Source organism: Desmodus rotundus, chromosome 11, assembly GCF_022682495.2.
Source record: "Desmodus rotundus isolate HL8 chromosome 11, HLdesRot8A.1, whole genome shotgun sequence".
NCBI lineage: Eukaryota > Metazoa > Chordata > Mammalia > Chiroptera > Phyllostomidae > Desmodus > Desmodus rotundus.
Window position 1 is genome coordinate 29,186,558 of NC_071397.1, and position 27,335 is coordinate 29,213,892.

The window sequence follows — 27,335 nt, forward strand, 5'->3', positions numbered from 1 at the left end:
TCCAAGAGGCATCAGCCTGAGGGGAAGCAATAGCCCTGCCCACAGGAATTACTCTGCCCCACCCTATAGAATTTAAGCCATTGGGCTGCTGATTACAACTTGATTAGTTTAACAACTGATCCATTTAGCAACTGATTAGTTTAATGCCTAAGGTAGAAAATACAAAGAAGCAGCCAAAATGGGAAGACAAAGAAACATCCCAATAGAAAGAACAGAGAATTCTCTAGAAGAACTAGATGAAATGGAGGCAAGTGATTTATCAGATAGAGAGTTTAGAGTAAGGATTATCAGGATACTCAACAACATGAAAAAAGACATAGAAACCATAAAAAAGGACCAGTCAGAAACAAAGAATGCAATATCTGTAACAAATAATGCACTGGAAGGAATAAACAGTAGGTGAGATGAAGCTGAGGATGGAATCAGTGATTTGGAAGACAAGGTAGGCAGAGCAGCAAAAAGGAAAAAGAATTTTTTAAAAAATGAGGAAAGCTTAAGCAATCTGTTTAAACATGGCCTCCAGGTGATTTTGTTGAAGGATCAAGTTTGAGAACCACTAGTTGAGATATTAACATGGAAATCTCCTAGTAGAATCAATGGTGGCAGTTCCAGCAACATGGCAGCAAAGCAAAGGCTCCAACCCCTTGAGGCACACTGCCAGCTGCCTAGGCATACAAGGCCACTCATCGAGGAAGGAAGTCACCTGTGCCTCTGCACAGAGAAGCACCCGTCCCCTCCCCCTAGTCTCACTAGTGTCTCTCCCTGATGCACTAGTCTTAAGAAGATGAGCACAACTGCAGAGAGCTAATAGCTGAACCCAGGTGCTCTTGCTATTGCCCAAACATAAGTTTGCGATCTGTTCCCCTACACACCATCTACTCACCTTGAGCCTGGCAAAGCACCTCCCACTTACACCTGGCTTATTGTCATTCAGCACTGAGTGGAAGAGACAAATTTAGGTGCTATCAGTAAGCACTAGGCACCTGCTTTCCCAGGTGAAGCTGTGTCTCCCACAGCCCCATAAGCATGGTTGATCAGCTAGCTGTGCTGCATCTTTCCTAAGTCTGCAGGAAAGAGGCCAGAGCTAAGAACCCTGACTATAATTAGTAACCCAAAGGAAGCATCCCCAGCACCCTCATCTCCCCACAGAAAATGATCCTTATCAAGACTGTGGATCTTCACCCAAAATCCAATGGTCTCAATGTCATTAACCCCACAAGCCTTCCTGCCTCAAATCTAAATCCCTAAGAGCCTCCTCGTGTTTCACTTACTGTGCCCATCCCAGCCATCACTGCCTAACGTTGTACTCCAGTCAGAAGAAACTCATAGTCCACATTTGAAATTAGCCTCTGGGCAACTCAGGAGACCCCAAGTTTGACTGGTCTAGGACATGACCGAATGTTGGAAAGATTCTGTGATCAGAGTTTTTATCAGGAGATTGGAGAACTAAAAATATTGACTTGGCAATATTGCTGACAGTGAAGGTAGACACAATCTAGTTCTTACCTCCTTCATTTCCCACGAAGACTCTCTGTCTTATCCCTCTTTCTCCTCCGTTTTCCTTTAGCTCCATAAGCCACCAGTAGCCTTCTAATTAATTAATTATGGGAATGCAAGTAGATTTCACTTGCTCATAAAAAGCCTGATGAATATCTCATTATAAGAATCCACTCAGCGTCTGATTCCACCTCAAAGCCCCTCTAAGTCCCTTCATTTCTACACCACTTATCATCCTTCACCTAATTCAGCACATATGTGTCCAGAAAGTATCCAGCCATGCACTATGAAAAAGAGACATTTATTGAAGAAGATACTAGATACAAAAACATTGTACATAGGACAATGATGACAGCTCAGTACCCTTCAAAGAAGAGACCTTGGGACCTCACACAGTTCTCCCAACATCTCTTCTGCTGTTCAAAACACTCTGCAAAATCCTTTGTTGGGATCACGATCAGCTGCCCCACCGTATTTTCCTGAATCTCATCGACGGTCTGAAATCTCTTCCCCTCAAAGGTGATTTCAGTCAGGGGAAAAAGCCAGAAGTGCCAGGGCACCAAATCTGGGCTGTAGGGGAGTTGATTCACCTGGGTGATTTGATGTCTTGCCAAAAAAACTCTGCACAAGACATGATGCATGAGCAGGCGCATTGTTGTGATGAAGCTGCCCATCACCAGTTGCCTGTAACTGAGGCTGTTTCATCGTATTACATCTCTCAACCAGCAAAGAACATTGAGGTAGTACTCTCTATTAGTTGTTTGACCTGGAGGGGCATACTCATGATGGACAATACCTTCACAGTCAAAAAACACAGTTAACATGGACTTGATCTTGCTGCAACTTTGCCACACCTACTTCAGGTGTGGAGAACCAGGTGACTTCCATTGGGATGACTGAGCCTTCATTTCCAGATCATAGCTATAGCCAAGGGTGTCAAACTCATTTTCACCGGGGGCCACATCAGCCTCAAGGTTGCCTTCAAAGGGCCAAATGTAATTTCAACTCCTTAACAGTTAAGGAGCAGTTACATTTATACAGTCCTAAAACTATTTCGGCCCTTTGAAGGCAACCGTGAGGCTCATGTGGCCCCCAGTGAAAATGAGTTTGACACCCCTGCCATAGACCCATGAGTCATCTCTAGTTATGACCTTCTTGAGGAATCTGGTTCATTGGTAGCAGTTTGAATCAAGTCATTACCAACCGCAGCACAATGTTCCTTCTGTTCTGGTAGCAGAAGCCTCGGAATGAATTTTGCCATGACACATTTCATGCCAAGATTCTGCATCAAAATCTCAGACACATTAGTTTCTGGACCCCCCAGATCAGCTTCTAGTTCTCACACTGTCAGTCACTGATCTTTGTTGATTGCAATCCATACACGTTCAACACTCTCAGGTGTTTGGCTTGTTGCAGGCCTTCCAGAACGTGGATCACTTTCCACAGATTCTCGACCACCTTTGAAGCATTTGTGCCACTTTTATTTGCACCACTCTCATTGCATCATCCCCAAAAGCCTTCTGAATCATCTGAATAGTTTTAGTGGAGGAATGTTCTTGCTTAATGAAAAATCTGATTCGGATTCATTGCTCTACTCAGTCATTTTCAATGCAATGGGCACACAGCACACATTTTCACTCAACAGCATCTACCGCCCCCACTGACTAGTACAGTGAAGTTGTCATTGTTCACATATGCAGTCTAGTCCACCCTGGTTGGCTGCCAGGTTACATCAATGTCACGCACACCGTTATTATATTAACAATGGCTGGACTTTTTCTAGACAGACCTCATGTGCCAGAGGTGGGAATTTAGGTGCCAGTACCCAGAGCATGTGGTTCATAGGAGTGGGCTGTGAGCAAAGAAAAAGAGGAGATGCTGTCACTACTTTTTTTTCCAAAAAGTATTTTTGGAAGTGTGTACTGTATCAGTGTCTGTTACTGGGTTACATGCTGTATCTTATTATCATGTGTAACTTGTAATATGATACAAAACATTATATTAGACCAACATACAAAAATAATTCTGCTCCTTATGGGCAAGTGGACATATTTCTGTGTTGAGTAACAGATGCTTAATTTCCATAGAATGTTCCCTGGAGTCAAATGCTCAATATGTACTTTAACTCTTCCATGATCAAATGAAATTGGAAGTTCCTAATACATTTGTGTGATGACTGGGGTCTAGAAATTAACAAAAAAAAATTAATACAGATGTATTTGTTACATAGATAAGTACATTATATTGTAGCGATGTTTCAATATTTAATTATATTAGCAACAAAGTTTTGCCTTTAGTGTTTAATATATACTGTGATGATAGTAGTTACACTATAATACTTATATAATTTAATCTGATCTAAAAAAGCCTCAGTCTTTAAAATAAAAGTGTGTATGTATGTAGCAGTACACCTCTGGTGAAAATGAGTTAAACTTTCCAAAAACAAATTGATGAAAGGATAAAAATGTCTTTAGATTTAGACAGAATACAGTAATGCTATATTTTACTTCATATATTCGAATAAGGAATTCTAAAAAATGATATCTAACTTTACTCTAGGTAATGCTTAAAAAGCTGTTGTCTTATAAATTAAAAATGTTTGCTAGAAATAAGACAGGTCAGTGGAATTGTTACTTTGTTTTGAGCTGCCTGTACCCAGAAACTCAAGACCCAAAGCCAATGCCTATAAACAACTAAATTCCTAGGATCTATTGAGAATATATCATTCTAGCTGGTGTACTATTTACAATCCAGACTCCTCAAAAAGATGAGCCATGAATTCCAGGAAACTGATAGGCATCTGCTGGAAACCTTTTTACCCAGGACAGGAACAAGATGAATGGAAGGAACTAAAAATTCTCCCAAGTAATTGTTTCAAGTAAAATGCCATTGGGCATGTTTCAAAATTGATCTAAAGGCAGCCAACAGATAAAAGCAAGAAAGTTAACATGCTCATATATAGATATATGCGTATAATATATATGTGTGTGTATGTATATATACATATGTATATACATATGCATGTTTATATATCTATTGAATAGATAGATGATAGATAGATAGATAGATAGATAGATAGATAGATAGATACAGCTTTTAGACAAGAGATCACTTAGAAGCCAGAATTAAATCTTTTCCATGAGAGCACAGGGTGGCAGTTAGGTGCATAGAGCTGAAGTGTGTGGGTTCGGATTTCAGTTCTATCTCCTATTGATTTTGTAATCATCTGTAATAAGATGGTTGTAATAATAGTATTTACCTCATTGGTTTGTTGTGAGCACAGTGTCTGGCCCAAAGACAGCCTTCGTCAGACTTTAATATTATGTTTAGAAGGTTAAAAGAGAGAGGAAAACATGGACTACAGAAACCTCAACTCAGTCTCGAGTGACGCCACCGGTTGGGCAACCTTTAGCTCGTTGCCGAACCTCTCAGAGACTCCATTTCTTATTCTACAGTGGAAGTACTAGTCCTAGATTTGTGAGATCAGCGATGGATGGAAAGCCCCTGCACTGGATAGACTCTCAGAATCAGGTTACCTTTCCCTGAAACCTTGAGAGCTAGTCACTAAGACTGCAAAAAATCCTTTACTCATTTGTTTTTTTATAGCTAATAGCATTTATTCTGTGTGCTTCCTTTAGGGTGAAAATGGTTTACATGGAGCTCCAGGCTTACCTGGTCAAAAGGTAAAAAGAGTTTTTGAGTGTTTCATATAAGTTAAGAATTTTAACATCTTGCAAATTGAATTTATATGTACTATAGCGAAAATTCAGAGAATGTATTTGATGAAACTGAATTCCCTGACTCTTAGAAATCCACTAACCAGTCTTTCCAAAGACAAACCACTCACGGACCTTTCCAAAGAGAACCCATGGGAACTACCCCTTCTCAAAGGGGCCCACCACACTAGGAGAGACTGGATCGTAGAGTATGAGCAGCACTCTTCTCTGGAGACCGCGACAGTGATGCTTTCTAGGGGCCACGGGAGTGTGTACAGCCGCTCTAGAGATGTTTTCACTGTTATTTGACTTCGTCTAAAGTGAAGCATGGAACCGTTTTCACTGCCTTTGACTATGTTTCATTATTTCTTATTTATCTTCCTTTTTGTGTATCCTAGGTTGAGCTAAACATAATAATTATAATGACCAAATATTAAATGCTATGAAGATGCAATCTCTTCAAAACTATCTCTTGTTCAGAATGATAAGTTCATAATAAGTTAGGAGTTTTGCATTGCTGAGTCTCCTTTTTACTGTGCCTAGTATCTTCCCCTTAACCAAGATAAACTTCACTTTTATCCCTCTACTGTCTATAAGGGCTGCTTTGTGTTCCTGGGAAGGAGTATGTTGTGTGTGATCAGCATTCCTGGAAACACAGAGGCTGGTCTATTCCAGTTTCCTGGAGGGATGGGGAGCTGCCTCACGGGGGCCCAGCTGTCATCCCACCCCAATGCTCCCACCACAGGGGAGAGCATTACTGATGCAATAGCAGATGCCTGTCAAAGCCAAACATATCTTTTCTGTGCTCTGGACAAGTTTTACAGGCCTTAGCAGCAGAAGGTACTATTGCATCTAGGTTTTTCTTTGTAGCTAAAAATTACTGTTAAAAAGATACACACTTACAGTTTTTGAAAAATCTTTATTTAGCTTGATAAAAAATGACAAGATTGAGCTGGCGGTGATGAAATTGCAAGCTTCTGAGTTTCTTCACCGCAGTTCTAGACAAAACCCATTGATACAGCATGTGCTGCCTCTGCAAGTCAAGTTACAAGCCAAGGGACGTGAAGATTTGTCTGCTGGGAAATAGTTTTGGACTTTCCAGCAGCTGTTTGCGGTGGCTGCATCATGCTGTCATTGTGGCTGATGTACTGGGGGTGTTTAGCAGTTTCAGTGTCAGCTTGAATTAACAGATCAAGTTGAAGTCTATATTTTAGGGAAAATGGTAGAAAAAAGATAGACCATGCATTCAGTAGCAAATATACCCAAATACTACGCTATTTTCTTTCCTGATACATTTTTCTGAGGATAGATGAAGCAGAAATAATTACTTAATCATGTATGTGTACATACATACACATACATATATTCAATTACATATAGAATATGTGCAAAGAGAATAAAATAAAATATATTTATTTTATATATATATATAAAATAAAAAACTGACATCCTTTTTTAACATGAGTTTTAATTAGATTAAGTGTTACCTTATTGAAGCATTACATAAAAGAAACTGGACATAAGAGACCCTTCGTCCTCTGTTTTGGTGCACTCAGGAAATGTTTGCTGAGTGCTTCTTCAGTCTTTAGGAATATTTGAATTTTCTGGAACTCAATTTTGGTTTAGAATTTACATATTAGAAATGGTCCTTATAATTTTTGATTTTTTCAATGTTAGAAATTTTATAATAGTTATTATAATAATTATGTGTTAAAAGCAGTGTTCCTATTATTGTACACATTATATTTCTCTTCTATAGGGAGAGCAAGGTGTTGAAGGCAGCAAAGGAGAAATTGGTGAAAAGGTAAATATCTCTTTCTACATACACATTTGTAAAAATAAGTTGTATTCTTGAAAATGCTTTCAAGCAGAATATCTAACTTCTTTGTGCCTTCATATAAGCAATTGAATAATTTTGTAGAATTGATGTAAAGTATTTGGTTCAATTACGATAGACTTGATATGTTGATGTTTGTCAGAGGTACTTTGAAACAAGTTTGATAGTCATTATATCTAGATATTTCTATTTAAATATATTCTATATGAATGATTCAAACATTTATTAAGCATTATATTTTTGTGTTATAACAAGACACAAAATTGTGCTATAACAAAACATAATATTTTGTGTTATTAATGCACCAAGTGCCCGAGTCTTTAAGTAAATGATTTAAGTATATACCTGATTTATTAGTGGAATTTTTCCTGAGGAAATAAATGAGAAGAACTAGCTATAGTATGGTCCCACAGAAAAGAGATGGAGCGCTCAAAATAGTTTGAAAGATTTTAATGTAAGGATGGTTTAAATGGTGTGGGCAAGGTGTGGGAAAACCCCCACAAGGATTGTGCAGTATCTTAGATCGAGTTACAGTGGGCTCCTTAAACTCCACATGGTCACTGGTTACCAGTCCCAGAGTCAAAGAAAACCATGTGGAGAGGGCCAGATAAAAGCTGAATAAAACAGTTAACCCAATAATCAAGCAATCTTTTTTTTTAAATTCAAATACGCAGCTTTCTCCTGAAAGTACAGAAATTAGGAAGTGCCTTGGTTATCTAAAATTTCCCTTCAGAAAAACATTTGAATCCCTCTGCATTTTATAAGCCTACTTTAATAGAGCAAAAACAGAACCTTTCCTTTGTTTCATAACATGTCATGGAATTGGACAGCCATAGGAGGGCTTGAAAGGGGAATAGATAATCTCAAATATTAAATTGCTTAAATTTAGTTTTCTTGGTGATGATCAATTATCTGCCTCTTCAATAAGTGTTTATAGACAGAATGAGCATCCCCTATAACTACAAGACAAATTGCACATGGTGTAAGTTACTGGATAATTTCCCTCACAGTACTGTGAGGGAGATGAAAGGATAGCCATATAATGATCATATAATTGGGCAAAATTAAGTGATGACTGTTTTTAAAAGTGAGTCTGTCTTCTAAACAATCCTTTGGGTATTTTTGCTTTACAATAAGTCATCGCAAGGCCATGCCTTCAACTAAATGCTTTATTTACACACATTTCTGTTTTATTTCATGGGATTTTACCTGTAGGAGTAAGTGAGAATAAGCGAGGAAAACAGATATATTATCTGTAATTTAAAGTCATCATCTCACTAAAATCTTAATGGTTATTTGGACATTTTTTTACATAGTTGGTATTACTCCGTAATAAACTTGTTCTCATGGGCTCTGGGGTATAGAGAAACATTCAATATATGTGACTTCAAAGATTTCCCGTGTAACTTTTTTGTATCAATGAACTATTGTCTTCAAATAGTCAATTTCACCGTAAGGTGAAAATATAGAGAATGATTGAGATATCAGGAAGAAATAAAGCACCTTGAATTAGAATTAAAACTCAAATGGTTTATAGTGAGTTGGGTGGAAGATTCCCATAATAACCCTCATGGTAAAAGAATATATTCTGCTTTGTTTATTATTTACCACATATCATATGTACATATATTTCAGTGTTGCATGCTATCTATTCTGATTTCAACCACATGTATTTTTTCATAAGATAAATAATTGAGGTCATCTTTTTGCTTCTAGATTAGTTAAATAAGAAAAGTATGTAAAGCACTCACTTTTGTGTGACTCTAGCATGAGATTCTTGGACTGCTTACGATATAATTTGTTTTCTGAACAAAGAGAATCTAATCTGAATTTCAATTTCTGTAGAAAACTAAGTATATAATTACTATAAGGCCTACCTTTCTTCTTTAATTACCTTATTGTGGCCTCTACTGTTTTTAAAATTTGACTGTTCTGCAGATTTATAGGCACAGAGATCAGACTGATGCCAGAGGGAAGGGGTGTGGGGACTGGGTGAAAAAGTTGAGGTGCTTGAGAAGTACAAACTGGAAGTTACAAAATAGTCGTGAGGATGTAAAGTACAGCATAGGGAACATAGTGAATAATATTGTAATAACTGTGTATGATGCAGAGTGGGTACTTGAAATAGTGGGTGGATCATTTTGTAAAGTATGTGAATACTTGCCCACTATGCTGTACACCTGAAACTAACACAAAATAATATTGACTGTAAACTGTAATTGAAACAAAAATTGACTGTTTTGAATGACAAAATTCACTAGTTGCCAAATAAAATAATTCAGGACGTTTTTCAGAGATGTCACATCTACCAAAGGCTTGTGGCTACTGATCCAAAAAGAATTATATTAACTGTCAAAGATAAAATACTGTGTGATGATTTCAGGTGTTGTATAAGCCAAGTAGAGAAATCTGAAAACTAGCCTTCAGGCCAATTTAACACTTAAGTCAGAGTAAGCGGTGCTTCAGTGTGTTGAACAGGCTGCCTTAGTCCAGAGAAGAACCCATACAACTTGAACAGGTGTAGAGGACCTCAGTTGAAAGTATATTCCTTGGTCAATTGCAACTTATAACAGGAGAGAAGCTTATGTAGTACCCAAGCAAACACATTTCAGCCAAGTCAGGTCTCAAGTAAAAAATACTTAAAGGGGTGGTTCATTCTCTCAAACATTAGTTACTTTTGCTGTCAAGACTCTCCTAGAACACAGCAGTTTTCAAGTTTAGCACGCTCTGGCTTATCATTTAGACGTATAGGAATGATCCCATTCCACTGCCCCATTGCTGGCTGGAAAGGTCAGGTGAGCACCACTCATAAATCCTTCATTAGGCAGGAGGAATGAGGCCTATATTCTGGCTTCTCTGCTTCTGTAGGAGTGACTTTACACATGCCTTCTCGGAGCGATTTTCCTTAGGTTACATCAGTGTTATTGTAGGTGTTGTGTGGGCAGCTACTCCCAGTGAACAAGGTGGAGTCTGTTCTTGAGGTGACAGTTATGCCCATGAGATCAGCCTTGCCAGCTGCGACGTAGTCAAACCCTTGTTATAGGACCAAGTGTGAATGCATGCGCTCAGTTCTGAACATCCTATTGGAAAAGGGCCACTTAGACGGGATCATTCATGGAAATGATCATCATTCTTAAAATCTGAGCCCAAGCTTTTTACTTTAGGTATTTACGAAAATAGGAATGTTACTTAGTTACATTTATGAAAAGAAGCAAATAGAAAGCAGAAATAAATATCTACTTTATCTGCATTCAAAAATTTTACGTAAGTACTTCAAATCATGTCATTCTTTTATGTTGTCATTCAAGCCCTGGTTAACTTAAAATTTGAAAACTAATTTCTTTACTGTTTAATGCGATCCCACTGAACTTTATTGTTAAACATTGTTTGATCCTGAGGAAGAAACAAGTGACAACTGCTCCTCGTGCCACAGTTCCCCTGACCCTGCGTTAGCAGAGGCACGCGCAGTAGTAGCAAACTCTCACGACAGAATAACAGGAAACGGATTCAGTGCTGCTGTTCTTCAGTAATCACTCGAGTAGAAACCAAAATGAATGATTAAGCTGTGAAGTAGAAAAATTAGCGCATTTTCCAGTCAGCGTTTTCATTCCTCCAATCACATCTGCAAAAGCAACCGTCAAAGGCGGAAAGTTACAGACCATACATAAAGTCAACAGTAAGTTGCTTTATATTTTAAATATTAAAAATGTGCTGACGCACATGTGACACAACCAAAGGTAAAAGTTGAGACTGTTTTTATATGACTCCACAGATGAATAATTCTGCCTGCCAGGAAATAACTATCATAAGATTATAGTCAATCCAACCATTAATACTAATTATTTACCACTAGAAATAACAATTTTGGATTCAAATAAATCAAGACCTTTTTCACTGGAAAATATTTTTACTTATTCATATAAGTCAGTTTTTCATTCAGTTGTTGACTGAATGAACATAGAACTTGAACTGAGAATCTGAGAGGATAACTGATATTCTGGTCATTTAAAATTTGTTAGAGAATTAGAAAAAACCCAAGTGAGTGACTCTGCATAATATGTGTAATATGTGTAAGCTGTTCTTCAGAACATTCTGGGAGCAGCATCTAGGTCACTCTGCAAGGGGTGCACATTTCTAGTTCATAAAACACACTCCAAAAAAAGTCCAGACTTGACGGTTCAGTTGCGGCTCTGATTGTGACCTGTCATAGAGTAGACAGATTCACGTGTTCCTGTATCCCGCGTTCCAGTCTGCCTCTGTCAGACAACTGTGTGCGTCTGGACATTTTCCTTGCTTGCTTTACCTTAGCTTCTTTTCCTATAAAATAAACATAATTCCTATCTCATGAGATCACTGTAAGAGTTAAATAATACCTCTTAAATAAAAAGTGCTTATAAATGTCAATATCCCCAATAGCCAAAATATGAATATTGATACTGATAGGTAAATATTGATATTATAGGGAACATAGATGTTATATAATTGTCTAATTTTTTTTATTTACCTAAGATTACTTCCTAATTTTTTCTAAATAAGTAAACAAAATACAAGAGGATTTATTAATTAGCCACTGGTAACAAGTTACCCAAAAATATAGTGGCTAAAAATGACATTCACTTACCTAGCTGAAATTCCGTGGATTAATAATTCAGACTGGACTTAACTCAGGGATTCTATAGTCTCAGCTGATCTTACTCAGTTTGCTTATATATCTCTTCTCACCTGGCAGGTTAGCTGATAGTGGCTGGTCTAGGTTGGTTTCTGATAGATAACCTGTCTATTCTTCCTCTAACAGTAATCCTAGTCTTGTTCTCAAGATAAAGAAAAGCAGAAAAATATAAGACAAGCAGAAGAATGTAAGGCCTCTTGAGCGATCCCCACCCCAACTCAGAACTAGCATCCCCTCATCTCTGCCACATCCAGTTGGCCAGAACAAGTCCCAAGCCCAGCCTAGATCTATGGAGCAGGAAAATAGATGCCACCTCTTGATGATATATGCAGCAGAGTGACATTGCAAGGGGTATGGATACATAAAGGGGTGAAAAATAAGGCAACTTTTGTAATAAATTGAACACAAATAAGATAATTTATTTATTTATTGGATAATTTTTTTATTTTAATATAACAAACTCTACCTCAGAGTAAAAAGGTTGAATAGATTTAACTACTAGAACATGTATTCTTACTTCCCCCATCACTTGCAGTATAATCCTTAAACTTATGTTTAGATAGTAGGACTTGGAGACTGTGCCAAAGATATTTTTCTGTTTGAAATGGTAGAAATGCTTTGTGTGTAGTGGGAAAATGTTATAGAAAAATGAAATTCTTTTCTTTAATGATTTTATTTATTTATTTTTAGAGAGAGGAAGGGTGGGGGAAAGAAAGGGAGAGAAACATCAATGTGTGGTTTATTCTCCCATGCCCCGTACTGGGAACCTGGCCTGCAGCGCAGGCACTTGCCCTGACTGGGAATTGAACCAGAGGCCCTGTGCTGCACAGGCCAGAACTTAACCCACTGAGCCACACCAGCCAGGGAGAAAAATGAAATTCTTAATTGGAATGGGAATAGAGAAATATATCAAATAATCCAAGAAATTATTTAGTGCTTTTACTTAGTCTCATGTGCTTACTAATTTTAACTAAAATAAAACTGAGGCTACAACTGGAAAAAGCAGGTGGCCAGAGTTGAGAGGTATTTTTAGAATTTCACTGTGAAAATTTTCTTGACAATTATGCCTTGTCTTCTAAATTAATGAAAGAATGTTAAAAACTGTTGTAAATATAGCACTTTTCCATCATCACTCTTGACATACCCCTGGCTTCCTGTGAAATCTTGGTTTACCTCCTAGAATTCTACTGAACAACAGCATGTTATGCAATTGTTTCATTTAACCTGGTAACATGTAAAACTGCTACAACTTTTAGGAAGGAATTATGTGTTTGATTTGACAGCTGACTTGAAAAATGAAGAGAACAGATGGAGCGGAATAACTATGATTTCAAAAATCACAGAAATTTATCTGTAGCCAAAGCCAATTGGTACTGGAGTAACCATGCCAACTTTTAATTAGCCATGATAGCAAGCAATTGGGAAGTGTAATAGTAATTCGATAGCCAAACAAGAGGCTTAACATTAGTCACTACTGATTGTGTGTCATTGTTTTCTTCTCCATGATGCTAGTGGATAACTCTAGGTTATGTGAAATATGCTTACCCCTCTATTGCTGCTTCTTTAGTAGTGGTTATAGAAAAAGTGAAGCATCAAAAAAAAGGAGAAACATGAAACAGAGGAGAATAATCATCAAGGACTATATTATTTCATAAATATTAAATTGTTTTTTAAAGTATTATTTTAATAATTGCATAATATTTCATTATATGGATATGTTGTATTTTATTTGACCATTCCACCTGTGGGAAATTTAAGCCTTGCCTGTTTTTTGTTTGTTTTAGCTATAACTTAATATTTAATGTACTTAAAATATGATGCAGAATTAGCATACTTTGGCAAGCATCTTTGAACACATCTTTTTTTCTTCCTTTAAATTAGACTTAAGGAATTAGAATTATTGGGTTGATAATTATGGAAATTTTAAAGATTCTTGTTACATATATTTCATTTCCCCATCGTGAATACAGAGAATCTAATTGACTCACTTCTGGTCCAATCACCTGCGTCTGGAAAGCCCTGCCGCAACTCAGCTGATTTGCAGACAGTGCATGGGATTTTTAAGAGGGGCGTGGGGTGAGAAAAAATAATAGGCAGCCATAGGACTGTGAGTAATGTGGATATATGGAAAAGCTCTTGATTCTTTAAATCTTTGTTTAGTGTCTGGTCAGTTTACTTAATTTTCTTGTCAGCTCTACTTGCTAAAAGTGATATATATGGTAGGAAAAACACATAATGATTTTGGCTTCTTCATTCCAATTATTTTAATTTTCTTCACGTTTCATGTCTTGCTATAGATTGGTGAAAGGTGCAGAATAAAAAAGGTAAATGGAGGGTGACTATTTAGGAGACCTCTGCAGTAGTCAAGCAAGAGTTGATTTTAGCTTGCAGTTTTGGTGCAAATGTAAAGAAGTGCACAGATATGAGATGTAATTTGGAGATGGTATCAACTGATTTGGGTGATTTAGGGATGAGAGAGAAGGTGGTAGTAGAGATTATCATCACATTTCTGGCCATTGTGCATTGGAAGAGGAACAAATTTGTATGGGAGTTTATACCACAAATTTTAGAGGCACTTAAGGCATTTCATTAGACCCGAGTTGAAGTTCAGAAAAAAGTCTGTACTACAGTTACATGTGGGGGACAGCCAGCACTTAGTGGGAGTGGGTCAGATTGCAGAAGGAGAGAGGTTGGAAGTAAAAGAAAGCCTGTGACTGTGAGTGGGGAAACTTAAACATTCAGAAGTTGCGTAGAGGGATTAGAAGGGTATGGAAAAGAGGCATCTAGAGAAGTACAGGGAAAATAAGTAGAATGTATTGCCAAGTAGAAGAAAGTATTTAAGAAAGTGTTTAAATATTCAAAATATTACATAGAATTCAAATAAAATAACGATATCAGTTGTCCCTATAGGTGACTTTTGCAAAGGTAATTTCGTGGAATAATGAGGGTAGATGCCAAGTAGGAACTTCTTGAAGGGTAAATTACAAATGAGAGCATTCCGAAAACCCTCTCAAAAGCTGGCTGTGAAGGGGGCAACAACAATAATACACAAGCTGGAAAAGATAATGAGTAATTGGAAAAAAAAACCTTAGTACACCAGTATCCAAAGCAGTCATGAGGTCCTTGATAGGGAATTCTTTTTTTTTTTTCTACTGTTGTCCCCATTTTTCTCCCCTGTTGCTCTCCCCTGCCCTGTCCAACCCCCGCTCCCAAACACAATCCCCTCCCCACTGTCCTTGTCCGTGGGTCCTTTGTACACATTCCCCTTCTTTCCCGTTATTCCCCTCCTCTCCCCTCTGACTCCCTGTCAGTTTGTTCTTTATTTCCATGTCTCTGGTTCTATTTTGCTCATTAGTTTATTTTGTTCATTAGACCCCTCTTATAGGTGAGATCATATGGTATTTGTCTTTCACCACCTGGCTTATTTCACTTAGCATGGTACTCTCCAATTCCATCTATGCTGTCATGGGGAATTATTCCTGACCAAGAAAATATTTTTAATCAAAAGAAAACTATAGACTAAGCACACTTAGAGAGTTACAAATGTCTTAAGACTTCCTAAGGAATGTCATACTGAAGTCAATAATAGTATCATACTAAAGAATTCTAGTTAAAAGCAACAATATGACAAAGGTGTCATCACCATTAATATTATTGAACAATATTCTGAAATTTCTGTCCAACATCAGTTTTACTTCCAAATTACAGTTTAAATCTATCCATTTCTCTCCATCTCCCCTGGTTATGACTAAGTTGTAATCATTTATTAGTCATCTCTTGACTAATCTCCCTGTTTTCAGTCTTACTCTTCTCTCATTCATTCTCCAAATTACAGGGAGATGAATCTTTATAAAACTAATTATGTGCCTTTTGTGTTTGAAACAATTAGCTGTTTCTCATTAAGTTAAAATCCCAAATCCCGCCTAGCGTGACCTTACTTGCCTCTCTGAGCTCATCTTCCCCCCACTCCCCTTTTCTCCTTCTCTGCTGCAGCCACACCAGCTTTCTGTCAGTTCTTTGAAGTCGCCAAGCTCTCCTCTGCCTCAGGACTGTCCACCGGTGTCCCTACTGCTTGGAATACTTTCCCCTTTATTTGACTAACCTCTGTCCATGTATCACACCTTAACAGTCATTATCTCAGGGGAGGCCTCCTTGATGCTCCGGTCAAAGTCGGTCTGTTTGGGTTGGGGTTTTTTTTTTGCTTTTATTTTTTATTGTATTTTTTCCATTACCATTTATTCCCTTTACACCCTCTTCCACACCACAATCACCACACTGTTGTCCATGAGGCCTTTTTGCTTTTTGTTCAATCCCTCTATCCCTTTACCCCCCCCTCCATAGCTGTCATCTTGCTCTCTATGAGTCTGTTTCTGTTTTGCTTGTTAGTTCAGTTTGTTCATTAGATTCCACATATGAGTGAAATCATATGGTATTTGTCTTCCTCTGAGTGGCTTATTCCACTTAGCATAATGTTCTCCAGGTCCATCTACACTGTTGCAAAGGGTAAAATTTTCTTCTTTTTTACAGCCGAGTAGTATTCCATTGTGTAAACGTCCCATAGTTGTTTTATCCACTCATCCACTGATGGACACTTGGGTTGGTTCCATACCTTGACAATTGTAAATAGCACTGCGATGATCATAGGGGTGCTTATGTTCTTTTGAATCAGTGTTTTGGGTTTCTTCAGATATATGTATTCCTAGAAGTGAGATTGCTGGGTCAATGAGCAGATCAATATTTAGTTTTTTGAGGTATCAACATACTGTTTTCCACAGTGGCTGCACCAATCTGCATTCCCACCAAGAGTGCAGAAGGGTTCCCCTTTCTTTACACCTTTACCAGCACTTGTTGTCTGTTGTGTTATTGAGGATAGCCATTCTGACTGGTGAGAGGTGATATCTCAGTGTGGTTTTAATTCATACGGGAAAGGAAACCATCAACAAAATAAAAAGACAATCCACGGAATGGGAGAACATATCCACAGATACATCTGATAAGGGGTTAATATCTGATATTTATAAAGAACTCATATGACTCAACACCAAAAAATAAAGAAACCAAACAATGCAATTGAAAAATAGGCAAAGGACCTGAATAGACGCTTCTCCAAAGAGGACATGCAGATGGCCCATAGACACATAAAAAGATGCTCATCATCACTGATCGTCAGAGAAATGCAAAATCAGTCTGTTTTCTAATAATTTCTCATTGTGCCTTCAATACTACACTTCATCCTTGTAGCACCTACCACAATTCATAGTTATAAATTGACTGCCATGAGGTTTTCTTTTTTCTGTTTTCCCAGTTAAAGTAAAAGCTTCCTGAAACAGCAACCACATATATCTTTTTATACCTTTTTCTCCAGCCTCAGCATAATGCCTAGCACATTGAAGATTCTATTAATTAATCACATACTGGAGGAAAATAGTGCAGACAAGGTGAAGTAGTGTTTCTTTTCTGCCCCCTGAAGTATTTTGATAATTATTATTTTGATTGATTTGATTTGGCTTCAACCCTACTTTTTCAGATTCCTGCTATTGAATTTATGAGGTAGAGTTATAGGTCAAGATTAATTTTTTATGTATGGCCCTTGGAATTGTGTTTTACAAATGATAATATATAAAACATTAATATATTGAGTAATATACCAGAATGTGCAGAGAATAAAGCAGTTAACAAATTTCCATTTTTTGTTATTTGTGAAACACATTTCCAAACAGCATTATTTAGTTCTTTATTCAATAAAATAAAATAATGCAGTTCTTTTAATGCCAGATATTATGATATCTTTTTAACTCAGCAGTAGTGCTAAGGGTGGTCTACTGATTCTTGTGCCATGATTTTTAGTTGCAATTACAGTGGGATTTTGGAATTACTGACTATAGTGACCTTAGATTGGTTTTGTTAAGGAAATTTATTCAGAAGCTATTTTTATGTAATCTCAGAACAAAGAAATATGGAAATTTGGGGGCATGTAATGAGAGATTAGTAGAAAAGGCATGATCTTCATTTATATAATGATTGAGACAACTTGACTTTTGATAGTTTCTCATTAATCAGTGCTGAGTATTCGAAAAGGGTGGTTTATAATTTGCCTCAGTTTTGCTTTTATTTTGAATTTTATCCCAATTATCCTGTTTCTTCACTCCAGGCTCTGGCATTGTCTCGGGTTTCTCCTGTTACATCTTAATCCCGGGGTCTCTCTATGCCAGCGACACAACTCCTACCACGCTTTCCTGCCTCCCCTTTCCTCAGCTTCTTCTTCATCTTCCCACTGTTTCTGCTTCACCTGTTTTGCCTTCACCCTGTTCAAGCCTGATTCCATTTTCAGGTTACATTCTTTCCATTTTTATTTCAGGAAGCTGTGAGAAAGGAAGAGACATTTTCATAGAAGTAAATGAATTCATGAACGGGTCACTCTAGAGTATTTTTTGTTTGTATTCAAAAACGAGGAAAAGATCTAATATGCAATTTCCCCCCTAACATCTGAGCATTCCTGAATGAGACTGCATTTTATCGATTTTTTCTGTCACCATTTATCCCTCATATCCTCTACTGCCTCCACTCCCCCCACCCCCCCACAATCACCACACTGCTGTCCATGTCCATGAAAATTAAGAGTAAGGTAAAAGCAACTCCATATTTGATAACAGTGATTTTAATGTATAAAAATAGGTCATTTATAATTTTTTATAAAATGGATTTTAAAATTAATCTAGCAGAAGCAATTGCTTCTGCTTACCATAATCATCAAATATTCATTATTGCTGTTTTCACTAAATCTTAGTTAATAAATATACTTTATATTAACTGAAACTCTTTGTTGGAGGTGTATTCCAGATGCTAGGGAGGTAATTAATTCAATGTCACCAAATATTAGGTGACAGGTGCACTTTTATTTAGAAGCCACTGGCATGTGAACTTCTTTCACATTCAATGTAAAAGCAATTCACTGTATAGTAATTGCTGAACAAGTGTGTCCCACCAGACTTAAATAGCAGAATTCCACTGCACAGAAAAACAGAGGTGTTGGTGCAGCTGTTGTCCTAAGTGGTTGTTGTGGAATGACTGTGTGACAACTTATCGTCTAGGCTTATGACCATCTATTGCTTCATAGTTTAGTATCTTACAGAAAGTATGCTTGGTTATTATTTTTCTTTGCTAATCTTCACAATCCCCTTTAAGCCTTATATATAATTCCCCCCTCAGTAATCTGTTCCAATAGTAGTCAAGGATGAATGAGACAGGTTACAGAAAGCAATTCACATTTGGTTTGCCTTTTCTACATTTTTCCTTGTTGTTCATCATGTTCTGCCAATAACCATACTATGAGATCAAAAATAAAGACAACATGAAAAAAACATTAATACTTTGGGGAAACATTTTGTGGAATGTTATTTTAAGTACCTGCACTTGTCCAGGCCTGGGAAGGAGTGTGGCAATGCAGATGGCTTCACCCACTGGCTCTGTTCCAGGGGCTCTCTGATAGTGATCCTTCCTCCACTTAAGGTTCACTTCTGTGTACAGATGATGATTCATGGAGTTGATGTCTTGGTAAAAATCAAGGGCTGAGTCACACAACAGCACCCAGTAGACTCAGGTCAAACCAAGTGTTCTTCTTTAGGTTAGAGGGAACTTAGGAGGTTATCTGCTTTGACTCTCTTGTTATTCAGCTTTTTAAAATTATATTTTATTGATTATGCTGTTACAGTTGTCCCAATTTTTCGCCCTTTGCCCACCCCACCCAGCACCCCCCACATCCTCAGGAAATCCCCACTCCTTTGTTCATGTCCATAGGTCATGCGTATAGTTCCTTTACTGCTCCATTTCCTGTACTGTACTTTACATCTCCATGGCTATTCTGTGACTATCAATTTGTCCTTCCTAATCCCCTCACCTCTCCACCTATTTCTTTATACCCCTCTCCCATCTGGGAACCATCACAACATTCTCCTTATCCATGATTCTGTCTCTATTCTTCTTGTTTGCTTAGTTTGTTTTTTAGATTCAATTGTTGATAGGTATGTGTTTATTGCCATTTTATTATTCATAGCTTTGATATTCTTTTTCTTAAAATATGTCCCTTTAATATTTCAAGTAATGTTTTGTTGATGATGAATTCCTTTAGTTTTTTCTTTTCTGGGAAGCTCTTTATCTGCCCTTCGATTCTAAATGACAGCTCTCCTAGGTAAAGCAATCTTGGCTGTAGGTCTTTGCTTTTCATGACTTTGAATATTTCTTGTCAGTCCCTTCTAGCCTGCATTTTCTTTTGAGAAATCAGCTGATAGTCTTATGGGAACTCCCCTGTAGGTACCTAACTTGTTTTCTCTTGCTGCTCTTAAGATTCTCTCTTTATCTTTAACCTTTGGCATTTTAATTATGGTGTATCTTAGTGTATACCTGTTTACATCCATCTTGTTTGGGACTCTCTGTACTTCCTGAACTGGCATGTCTATTTCCTTCACCAGATTAGGAAAGTTTTCTTTCATTAGTTTTTCAAATAGATTTCCAATTTCTTGCTCTTTCTTTTCTCCTTCTGGCACCCCTATGATGCAAATGTTGATATGCTTTAAGTTGTCCAAGAGGCTTCTTATGCTATTCTCATTTTTAGATTCTTTTTTCTTGCCTTATTGGTTATTTTTTGGTTTGTTATTTCCATATCATTTCTTTGATTATTGGTTTCATGCATTCTGCTGTTGATTCCCTGTAAATTGTTCTCTAGTTCCACTAGTAGAGTGGTCCCCAAACTTTTGTCACAAAGGGATGTTTTCATGGAAGACAATTTTCCACAGATTGTGTGGAGTGACAGGAGGTGGAGCTCAGGTGGTTATATGAGTGAAGCTTTGCTCGCTCACCCTCTGCTAACCTCCTGCTGTGTGGCCCAGTTCCTAACACAGGCCAAAGGGGTACTGGTCCACAGCCTGGGTGTTGGGAACCCCTACATTAGTATATCCTTCATTTATGCCTGGTTATTTTGTATGCTGTTGTGGTACTCACTAAGTTCTTTGAGCATCCTTATAACCAGGGTTTTGAATGGTGTATCTGATAAATTCCTTGTCTCCATTTTGTTTAGTTCATTTGATAGGTGGCCTTCCAGGCTCTCTCTGCTCATTAAGGCTGAAAGACGATTCTAAGTTCTTATTTTAAGCTGAAATCTATTCCTTGTTATTTTGACCAATTTGTCTCAGTTTAAATCCTTTGGAAGAATGCATTCTGAGATTATCCCTTCTTCCAAGTGGCTGACAACCTTTTGGAGAGTTGAAGATAGTATCTTCTTCTAAACCATGTTAGTACTGCAAGTTTTTCCATTGTGCTTCATGGATCCTGGTCCGTGGATCCCTCGTATTCCTCACAGCCTTAATCTTGTGATACTGTAGCTCATCAATGTCCTGTTAGTGTGATATTTGTACATAGAGTGCTTCTAGTGTGTTTTGAGCATGGGACAATGCACGCAGTGTAACTGAGTGCAGGAACTTGGATTTAGTAGAACTGAGCCCTAATCCTGGCTCCACTCCAGCTGATTGGAAGGCTTCCTCTGTAAAAGGGGAGAACTAGGCTAGATTACCTCTAGAATCACAAATGTTTAGAGCTAGAATGACTCAAAATATAAAGGGCATATACTACTGTCAGAGAGTTGTTTTCTTGGAATAAAATGCAAGCATTTACATTTATATATGTCAACTTTCATTTCGGGACTTTAGCTTCATGTTTCTACTTGTCAACTTTTAACTCTTTATCCTGACAGCTATTACAATATTCACTTTTCTCAGCCTTGTAACAGCCATGAATTTTGTATAGATAAATTCTGGGTCTTTGAATAACTGATATAAATATTGAAAAAGACAAAGCCGGGAGCATAGCTCTGTAGCAAGTAAAAATGAATGAAGTTAAAATGAGTATCTTTATTTAACTACTTACTCACTTACCTCACTGAAATTTCCCACATTTATCTGACACAGCTTAAGAAATTTTATTAAATGTTTTATTGAAGTAAATAAAACAATCTCATAACATTTGCATAATTTTTATTTTTTGACATAATATACTCTCTTGATAATTATATTCTTTACTAATAGCTTACAATCAATTAGTTTAAAAATTAATTCTAGAATTTTGCCAGGAATCAATACCCAACTTACGTATTACTCATGTTTATTTTTTAAATGAGGAAACATTATTGGATCTTAGCTTTTCCTTCTCCAAGATCTCAGAAATTTATGTCAGTGGCTCATTTCCATGAGCTCTTAGTATCTGTCCTTAATGTAATGTGCCCTTTCCTCTCTTAATGCCTATCTTGGTCTCAGGGGTGGTTATTGAAAATTGGTAGATTAAAAAATGTCTTGTGACCACCAGAGGAAAAAAAGACTTTGAAAAACCTGACTGAAGCACAGCTGCAGATAGAGAGCTCAACCAGGAGAATCGCCATGAAATAACATCAAGAGATTCCCTCTGAGAGTTCAGTTGCTGGCATATTTAGCTCACTCTCCCAGGTAGGGATATCCCCTGACCTCCAAGCAAGCAATCATTATGGTAGGGAACGTTGTTATTTCTGGAAGAATCTTCCTACTAGAAGACCTATGGGAAGTCTCCAGACAAAAGATTAGAGAGGCTCATGTCCCTTTAAAACACTCATGCTGGCTTAAATGAAACTTCAAGTAAGCTTTTTGCTTGGCATTTCCCAGGAATTTCTGAAGTTCTCTATTTTCTTTATTCTTGCCATTTATAGAATCTGAAAGTTTTTGTGTAAGAGAAAGTAAGCCAAATGACTTTGGCTTCTAGTCTATGTTGATTCTGCTAGTTAAGATCCTAAGGCAACTTAAAGTATTTTATCCTTTCTTTGACTGAAGAAAGAAAAGAAAGAGCATGAAATGTAGCCAAAGTTTTAGCATTTGATCATAAAGTGTAAGTGGTGAATTCCTGGCTTTACCTGAGAATAAATAGTCATGTCTACCAAAGAACCCCAAATTTTACTGATCTTAAACTCTAATAATTAACTAGCCAGATGTCCAGTCTTTTCTTATGATATCCCTCCTCAAATTGTCACAAGAATTCTCAGAGATTTCATATGTGTTACCTCTACAAGTATCCGAGTTGACATAAAGCCTTGCTGCGGTCATTTCCTCTTTGGGTTCTTGAGAAGAGAAAGAGAAATTTCAGGTATAATTTGAGTTGGCATCTACAGATTTTGCTATATCTTATTCATTTAAGTTGATTGCTTGTCATATCTGTGTGTGTGTGTATATATGTATATACACATATATACATATATACACACACACAGGGGGAGAAAGAGAATTATTTATCCTATAGATAATTATTTTGTATATTCATGGAATATTTAGAAAAAACGCATACTTCCTAGGAAAAAATTAAGTTCACACAGCAGACATTTTGTAAGATGTATTCCTAGATATAAACAATAATAAAGAAACCAAGAAGTGGACATTACAGCAAAGATGGAGGCATAGGTAAATATGCTTTGCTTCCTCACACAACCAAAACAAGGACAACAACCAATTTAAAAACCAAAAAAACAACCAGAACTGCCAGAATATTGAACTGTATGGAAGTCCAACAAACAAAAAATTAAAGAAGAAACATTCATCCAGAATGGTAGGAGGGGAGGAGATGGGCAGCTGAGGAGGAAAGGATGCAGGCAAGGTAGCAGCTGGCAGACTTGATATGCAGATAAACTGGGAGGAAAAAAGAGGGAGTAACACAGACTGCACAACCCTGTTTTTTATTTCCCCTTTATTTCCACCAAGGGGAAATAAAACTTGAAAATCTCTGGCTATAAAAACCTGTGGGGGTTGTGATGGCTGCAGAAAATCCCAGTCTCACAAAGGAGTCCATAGGAGGAATCCACAGGGTCCTGGAATGTATGCAAACCCAGCCACCCAGGAATTGGCACCAGAACAGCCCAATTCACTTGTAGGGAAAGTGGGGGAAGTGACTGAGAGTGGGGAGAGAGCCAAGCAAGCAGCCCTGTTCCCTCTCTGACCCCTCCCCCACAGAGAGCACCAAAATGCAGCTAAGTGGGTTGCCCTGCCCTGGCAAATACTTAAGGCTTCACCCCTTACAACATAACAGATGCACCAAGACAAAGAAATATGGCCCAAATGAAAGAACAGATCAAAACTCCAGAGAAAGAACTAAGCAACCAGGAGATAGTCAACCTATCAGATGCAGAGTTCAAAACACTCGTAATCAGGATGCTCACAGATGTGGTTGAGTATGGTTGCAAAATAGAGGAAGAAGTGAAGACTATGCAAAGGGAAACAAAGAAAAATATACAGGGAACCAACAGTGAAGGGAAGGGAACTGGGACTCTAATTAATGATTTGGAACAGTAGGAAGAAATAAACATTCAACAGGAACAGAATGAAGAAACAAGAATTTAAAAACGTGAAGAGATGCTTAGGAACCTCCAGGGCAACTTTAAATAATCCAACATCTGAATCATAGGGGTGCTAGAAGGAGAAGAGGAAGAGCAAGAAATTGAAAACTTATTTGAAAAAATAGTGAAGGAGAAGTTCCCCAATCTGGAGAAGGAAATAGACTTCCAGGAAGTACAGGAAGCTCAGGGAGTTCCAAAGAAGTTGAACCTAAGGAGGGACACACCAGGACACATCATAATTAAATTACCCAAGATTAAAGATAAGGAGAGAATCTTAAAAGCAGCAAGAGAAAATCAGAGAATTACCTACAAAGGAGTTCCCATGAGATTATCAGCTGATTTCTCAAAAGAAACCTTGCATGTAAGGAGGGGCTGGAAAGAATTATTCAAAACCATGAAAGGCAAGGACCTACATCCAAGATTACTCTATCCAGAAAAGCTACGTTTTAGAATGGAAGAGCAGATAAAGTGCTTCCCAGATAAGGTCAAGTTAAAGGAGTTCATCATCACAAAGCCCTTATTATATGAAATGTTTAAGAGCCTTAGAAAAAGAAGATGATCAAAACTATGAACAGTAAAATGACAACAAACTTGTAACTATCAACAACTGAACCTAAAAAACAAAAACAAAAGCAAACTAAGTAAACAACTAGAACAGGAACAGAATCACAGAAGTGGAGATCACATGGAAGGTTATCAGTGCGGAGGGTGAGGGGGAGAATGTAGGAAAAGGTACAGGGAATAAGAAGCATAAATGGTAGGTACGAAATAGACAGGGAGACATTAAGAATAGTGTAGGAAATGGAGATGCTAAAGAACTTATATGTATGACGCATGGACATGAACTCAGGAGGGGAATGCTGAAGGGTGAGGGGTGCAGAGTGGAGGGAGATAAAGGGGAAAAAAACAGTACAACTGTAAAAGCATAATCAATAAAACATACTTTAAAAAAAGAAACCAAGAAAACACTCTTAAATATAATCCTTGAATTAAAGGAGTAAATGAAAAGAGAAATTTATAGAAATCAATGAGAAAGAAAACACTGTATTAAAACATGGAACATATAAAAGCTATACTCTCTAGGTTCATCCATGTTGTTGGCAGGATTTCATTCTTTTTATTGTTGAGTAATATTCCATTTTATGTATACAATGGATACTTAAGTTGCTTCCATAACTTAGCTATTGTACATAATGCCACATAAATGTTGAAAAACTATGTCATACATATGAAATTAAAGTAATATTTATGTCAACTATAATTTAAAATATTTTAAGCTATATTCAGAGTGACCATATATATTGTCAAACTTTATTATAAAGGAGGAAATATAATAATAAAGGAAATAAACTTTTATCTTGTACAATGACAAAGAGTTACATATATACCATAATAAAATAGTAGAAGGGAATTAGTAAATATAATCACTAAAATCAATGAAACAAATTTTTTAAATTATAAAAAAGATAAATCTGAACACTGGTTTAAGAAAATGACCAATAAAATAAATCAATAAAATTCAGTTAAGGAAACAGAAGATAGAAATGAGATATATTAGAATAAGAAGTAAATTTATAAGTATAAATTTGACCACAAATAGTGTATTAGCTAAAAGAATTCTGAGAGACTTTGTATACTTCCAAAAAACAAATTAGACAACATAGAGAAATGGATGATTTCCTCAAAAAAAGAAGTAAAAGAATTGAACAAGAATTATTGAAGCACATGACCACACTAATTATTGTGGAAGAAATTAGAGAGGTTATTTAAGATCTGCCACTGAATAATGGATCAGGACTAGCTGGGGTTTTAGCAGGTTTTATGGAGCCAGTGTTATCTAAACTATTCTCCCCCAAAGAAAATTTGGACAGCCTCAAAGAGGTCAGCCTGGTTTTAATATCAAATCTAATAAGAAATAAAATAAAATGAAAACTATAACCAAATTTATTTATGAATAGATATATTTTTACATATAAAATATTTACAAATAGGATTCAACAAATTAGCAACAGAAAGATCAACTAGGATTATACTAGGAAGTCCGGGATAATTTAAGGAATTATATCAACATAATACTTTACATCAATTTACTAAAGTATAAAAGTTATATGATTATATAAATAGATGCCAAAGATTGTGTTAATATGCAATAATCATTCATAATCAAATTTCCAAGTAAAAGAGGAATTAATGAATTATTTTTACTGAAGTCCAAGAGCAAATGTTCTAAAAATGGTGGGGAGCTAGTTTAAAAATTAAAAGAGCAAAATTAAGCAAGGTGTTAAAATTGAAATTACCAGTGCTTCACAAGAAAATTAATTTGCGTGCACTGAAAAGAAGAGATTAATCTTATTCCTCTTAACTTTAGTCTGTGTAGATAGAAAGCCTAAGAGACTTTGGTAGGAAAACATTTTTAATTGCCAAAAGAATTTGGGTAAGAGATATATGGAAAAAAGAGATTTTCCTACCTTAGCTATAAACAATTAGAAATATAAATAGGAAATAGTCTATGAAAAGTAGTAAAAGCAATATGAAATCTGAGAAAATTTGAATAAGAACATATCCACAAAGAAAATTAAAGGATATGAAATAAGATTAAGTGAAGTAGACACCATTTTCTTAAAAGTTACAATATAAAAGTTCATTAATTCAAATTAATATGTAAATTTAATACAATACAAATAGGAATTCTGACATGTTTTATAATTTGTTTTGAAGTTGGACTAAATTAACTTAAAGTTTATATGGACAAATAAATACCTGAAAATAGTCAAAATTTTAAGAAAGAACAATAGTAAGGTTGGATTTGCTTTACGACACACCATATCATTCTATAAAGTCACCATAATAACATAAATATTATATCATGTAATATAAAGGTAGGTGAAATGACAATAAGAATCTAGAAATTGATCCTAGAATTTATAAGAATTTAATTTAATAAATTTTTACATTTTTAAATATTATTTTATTGTTTTTACAGTTGTCTGCATTTCCACCCCCACATCCCCCCCACCCCCATTTTTACATTTCTATTCAAAGGAAAGGATGCCTTATTCCATAGATGTGCTGGCTATACTGACTGTATCCATATGAAAAATATGTTATATTCTGTAAAATAAATGAATTCAAAATGGATGAAGAATTTATGTAAAAGTCAAAACAAAATATATATTTTGCATTAGTACAAGCTGGGGTCAATGGGATACCTGACCAAGA

General features: G+C 36.6%; 1 protein-coding gene across 1 annotated transcript in view; it reads left to right on the forward strand.

The window, feature by feature from the left end:
- Window positions 1-27,335, forward strand: part of COL19A1 (collagen type XIX alpha 1 chain) — a 335,696-nt gene that overhangs the window by 91,016 nt on the left and 217,345 nt on the right. Inside the window, exons 10-11 of the mRNA XM_045184877.2 lie at window positions 5,136-5,180; window positions 6,973-7,017. Of these exons, the coding sequence (XP_045040812.2) occupies window positions 5,136-5,180; window positions 6,973-7,017 (90 nt within the window). The remainder of the gene's footprint in view (window positions 1-5,135; window positions 5,181-6,972; window positions 7,018-27,335) is intronic.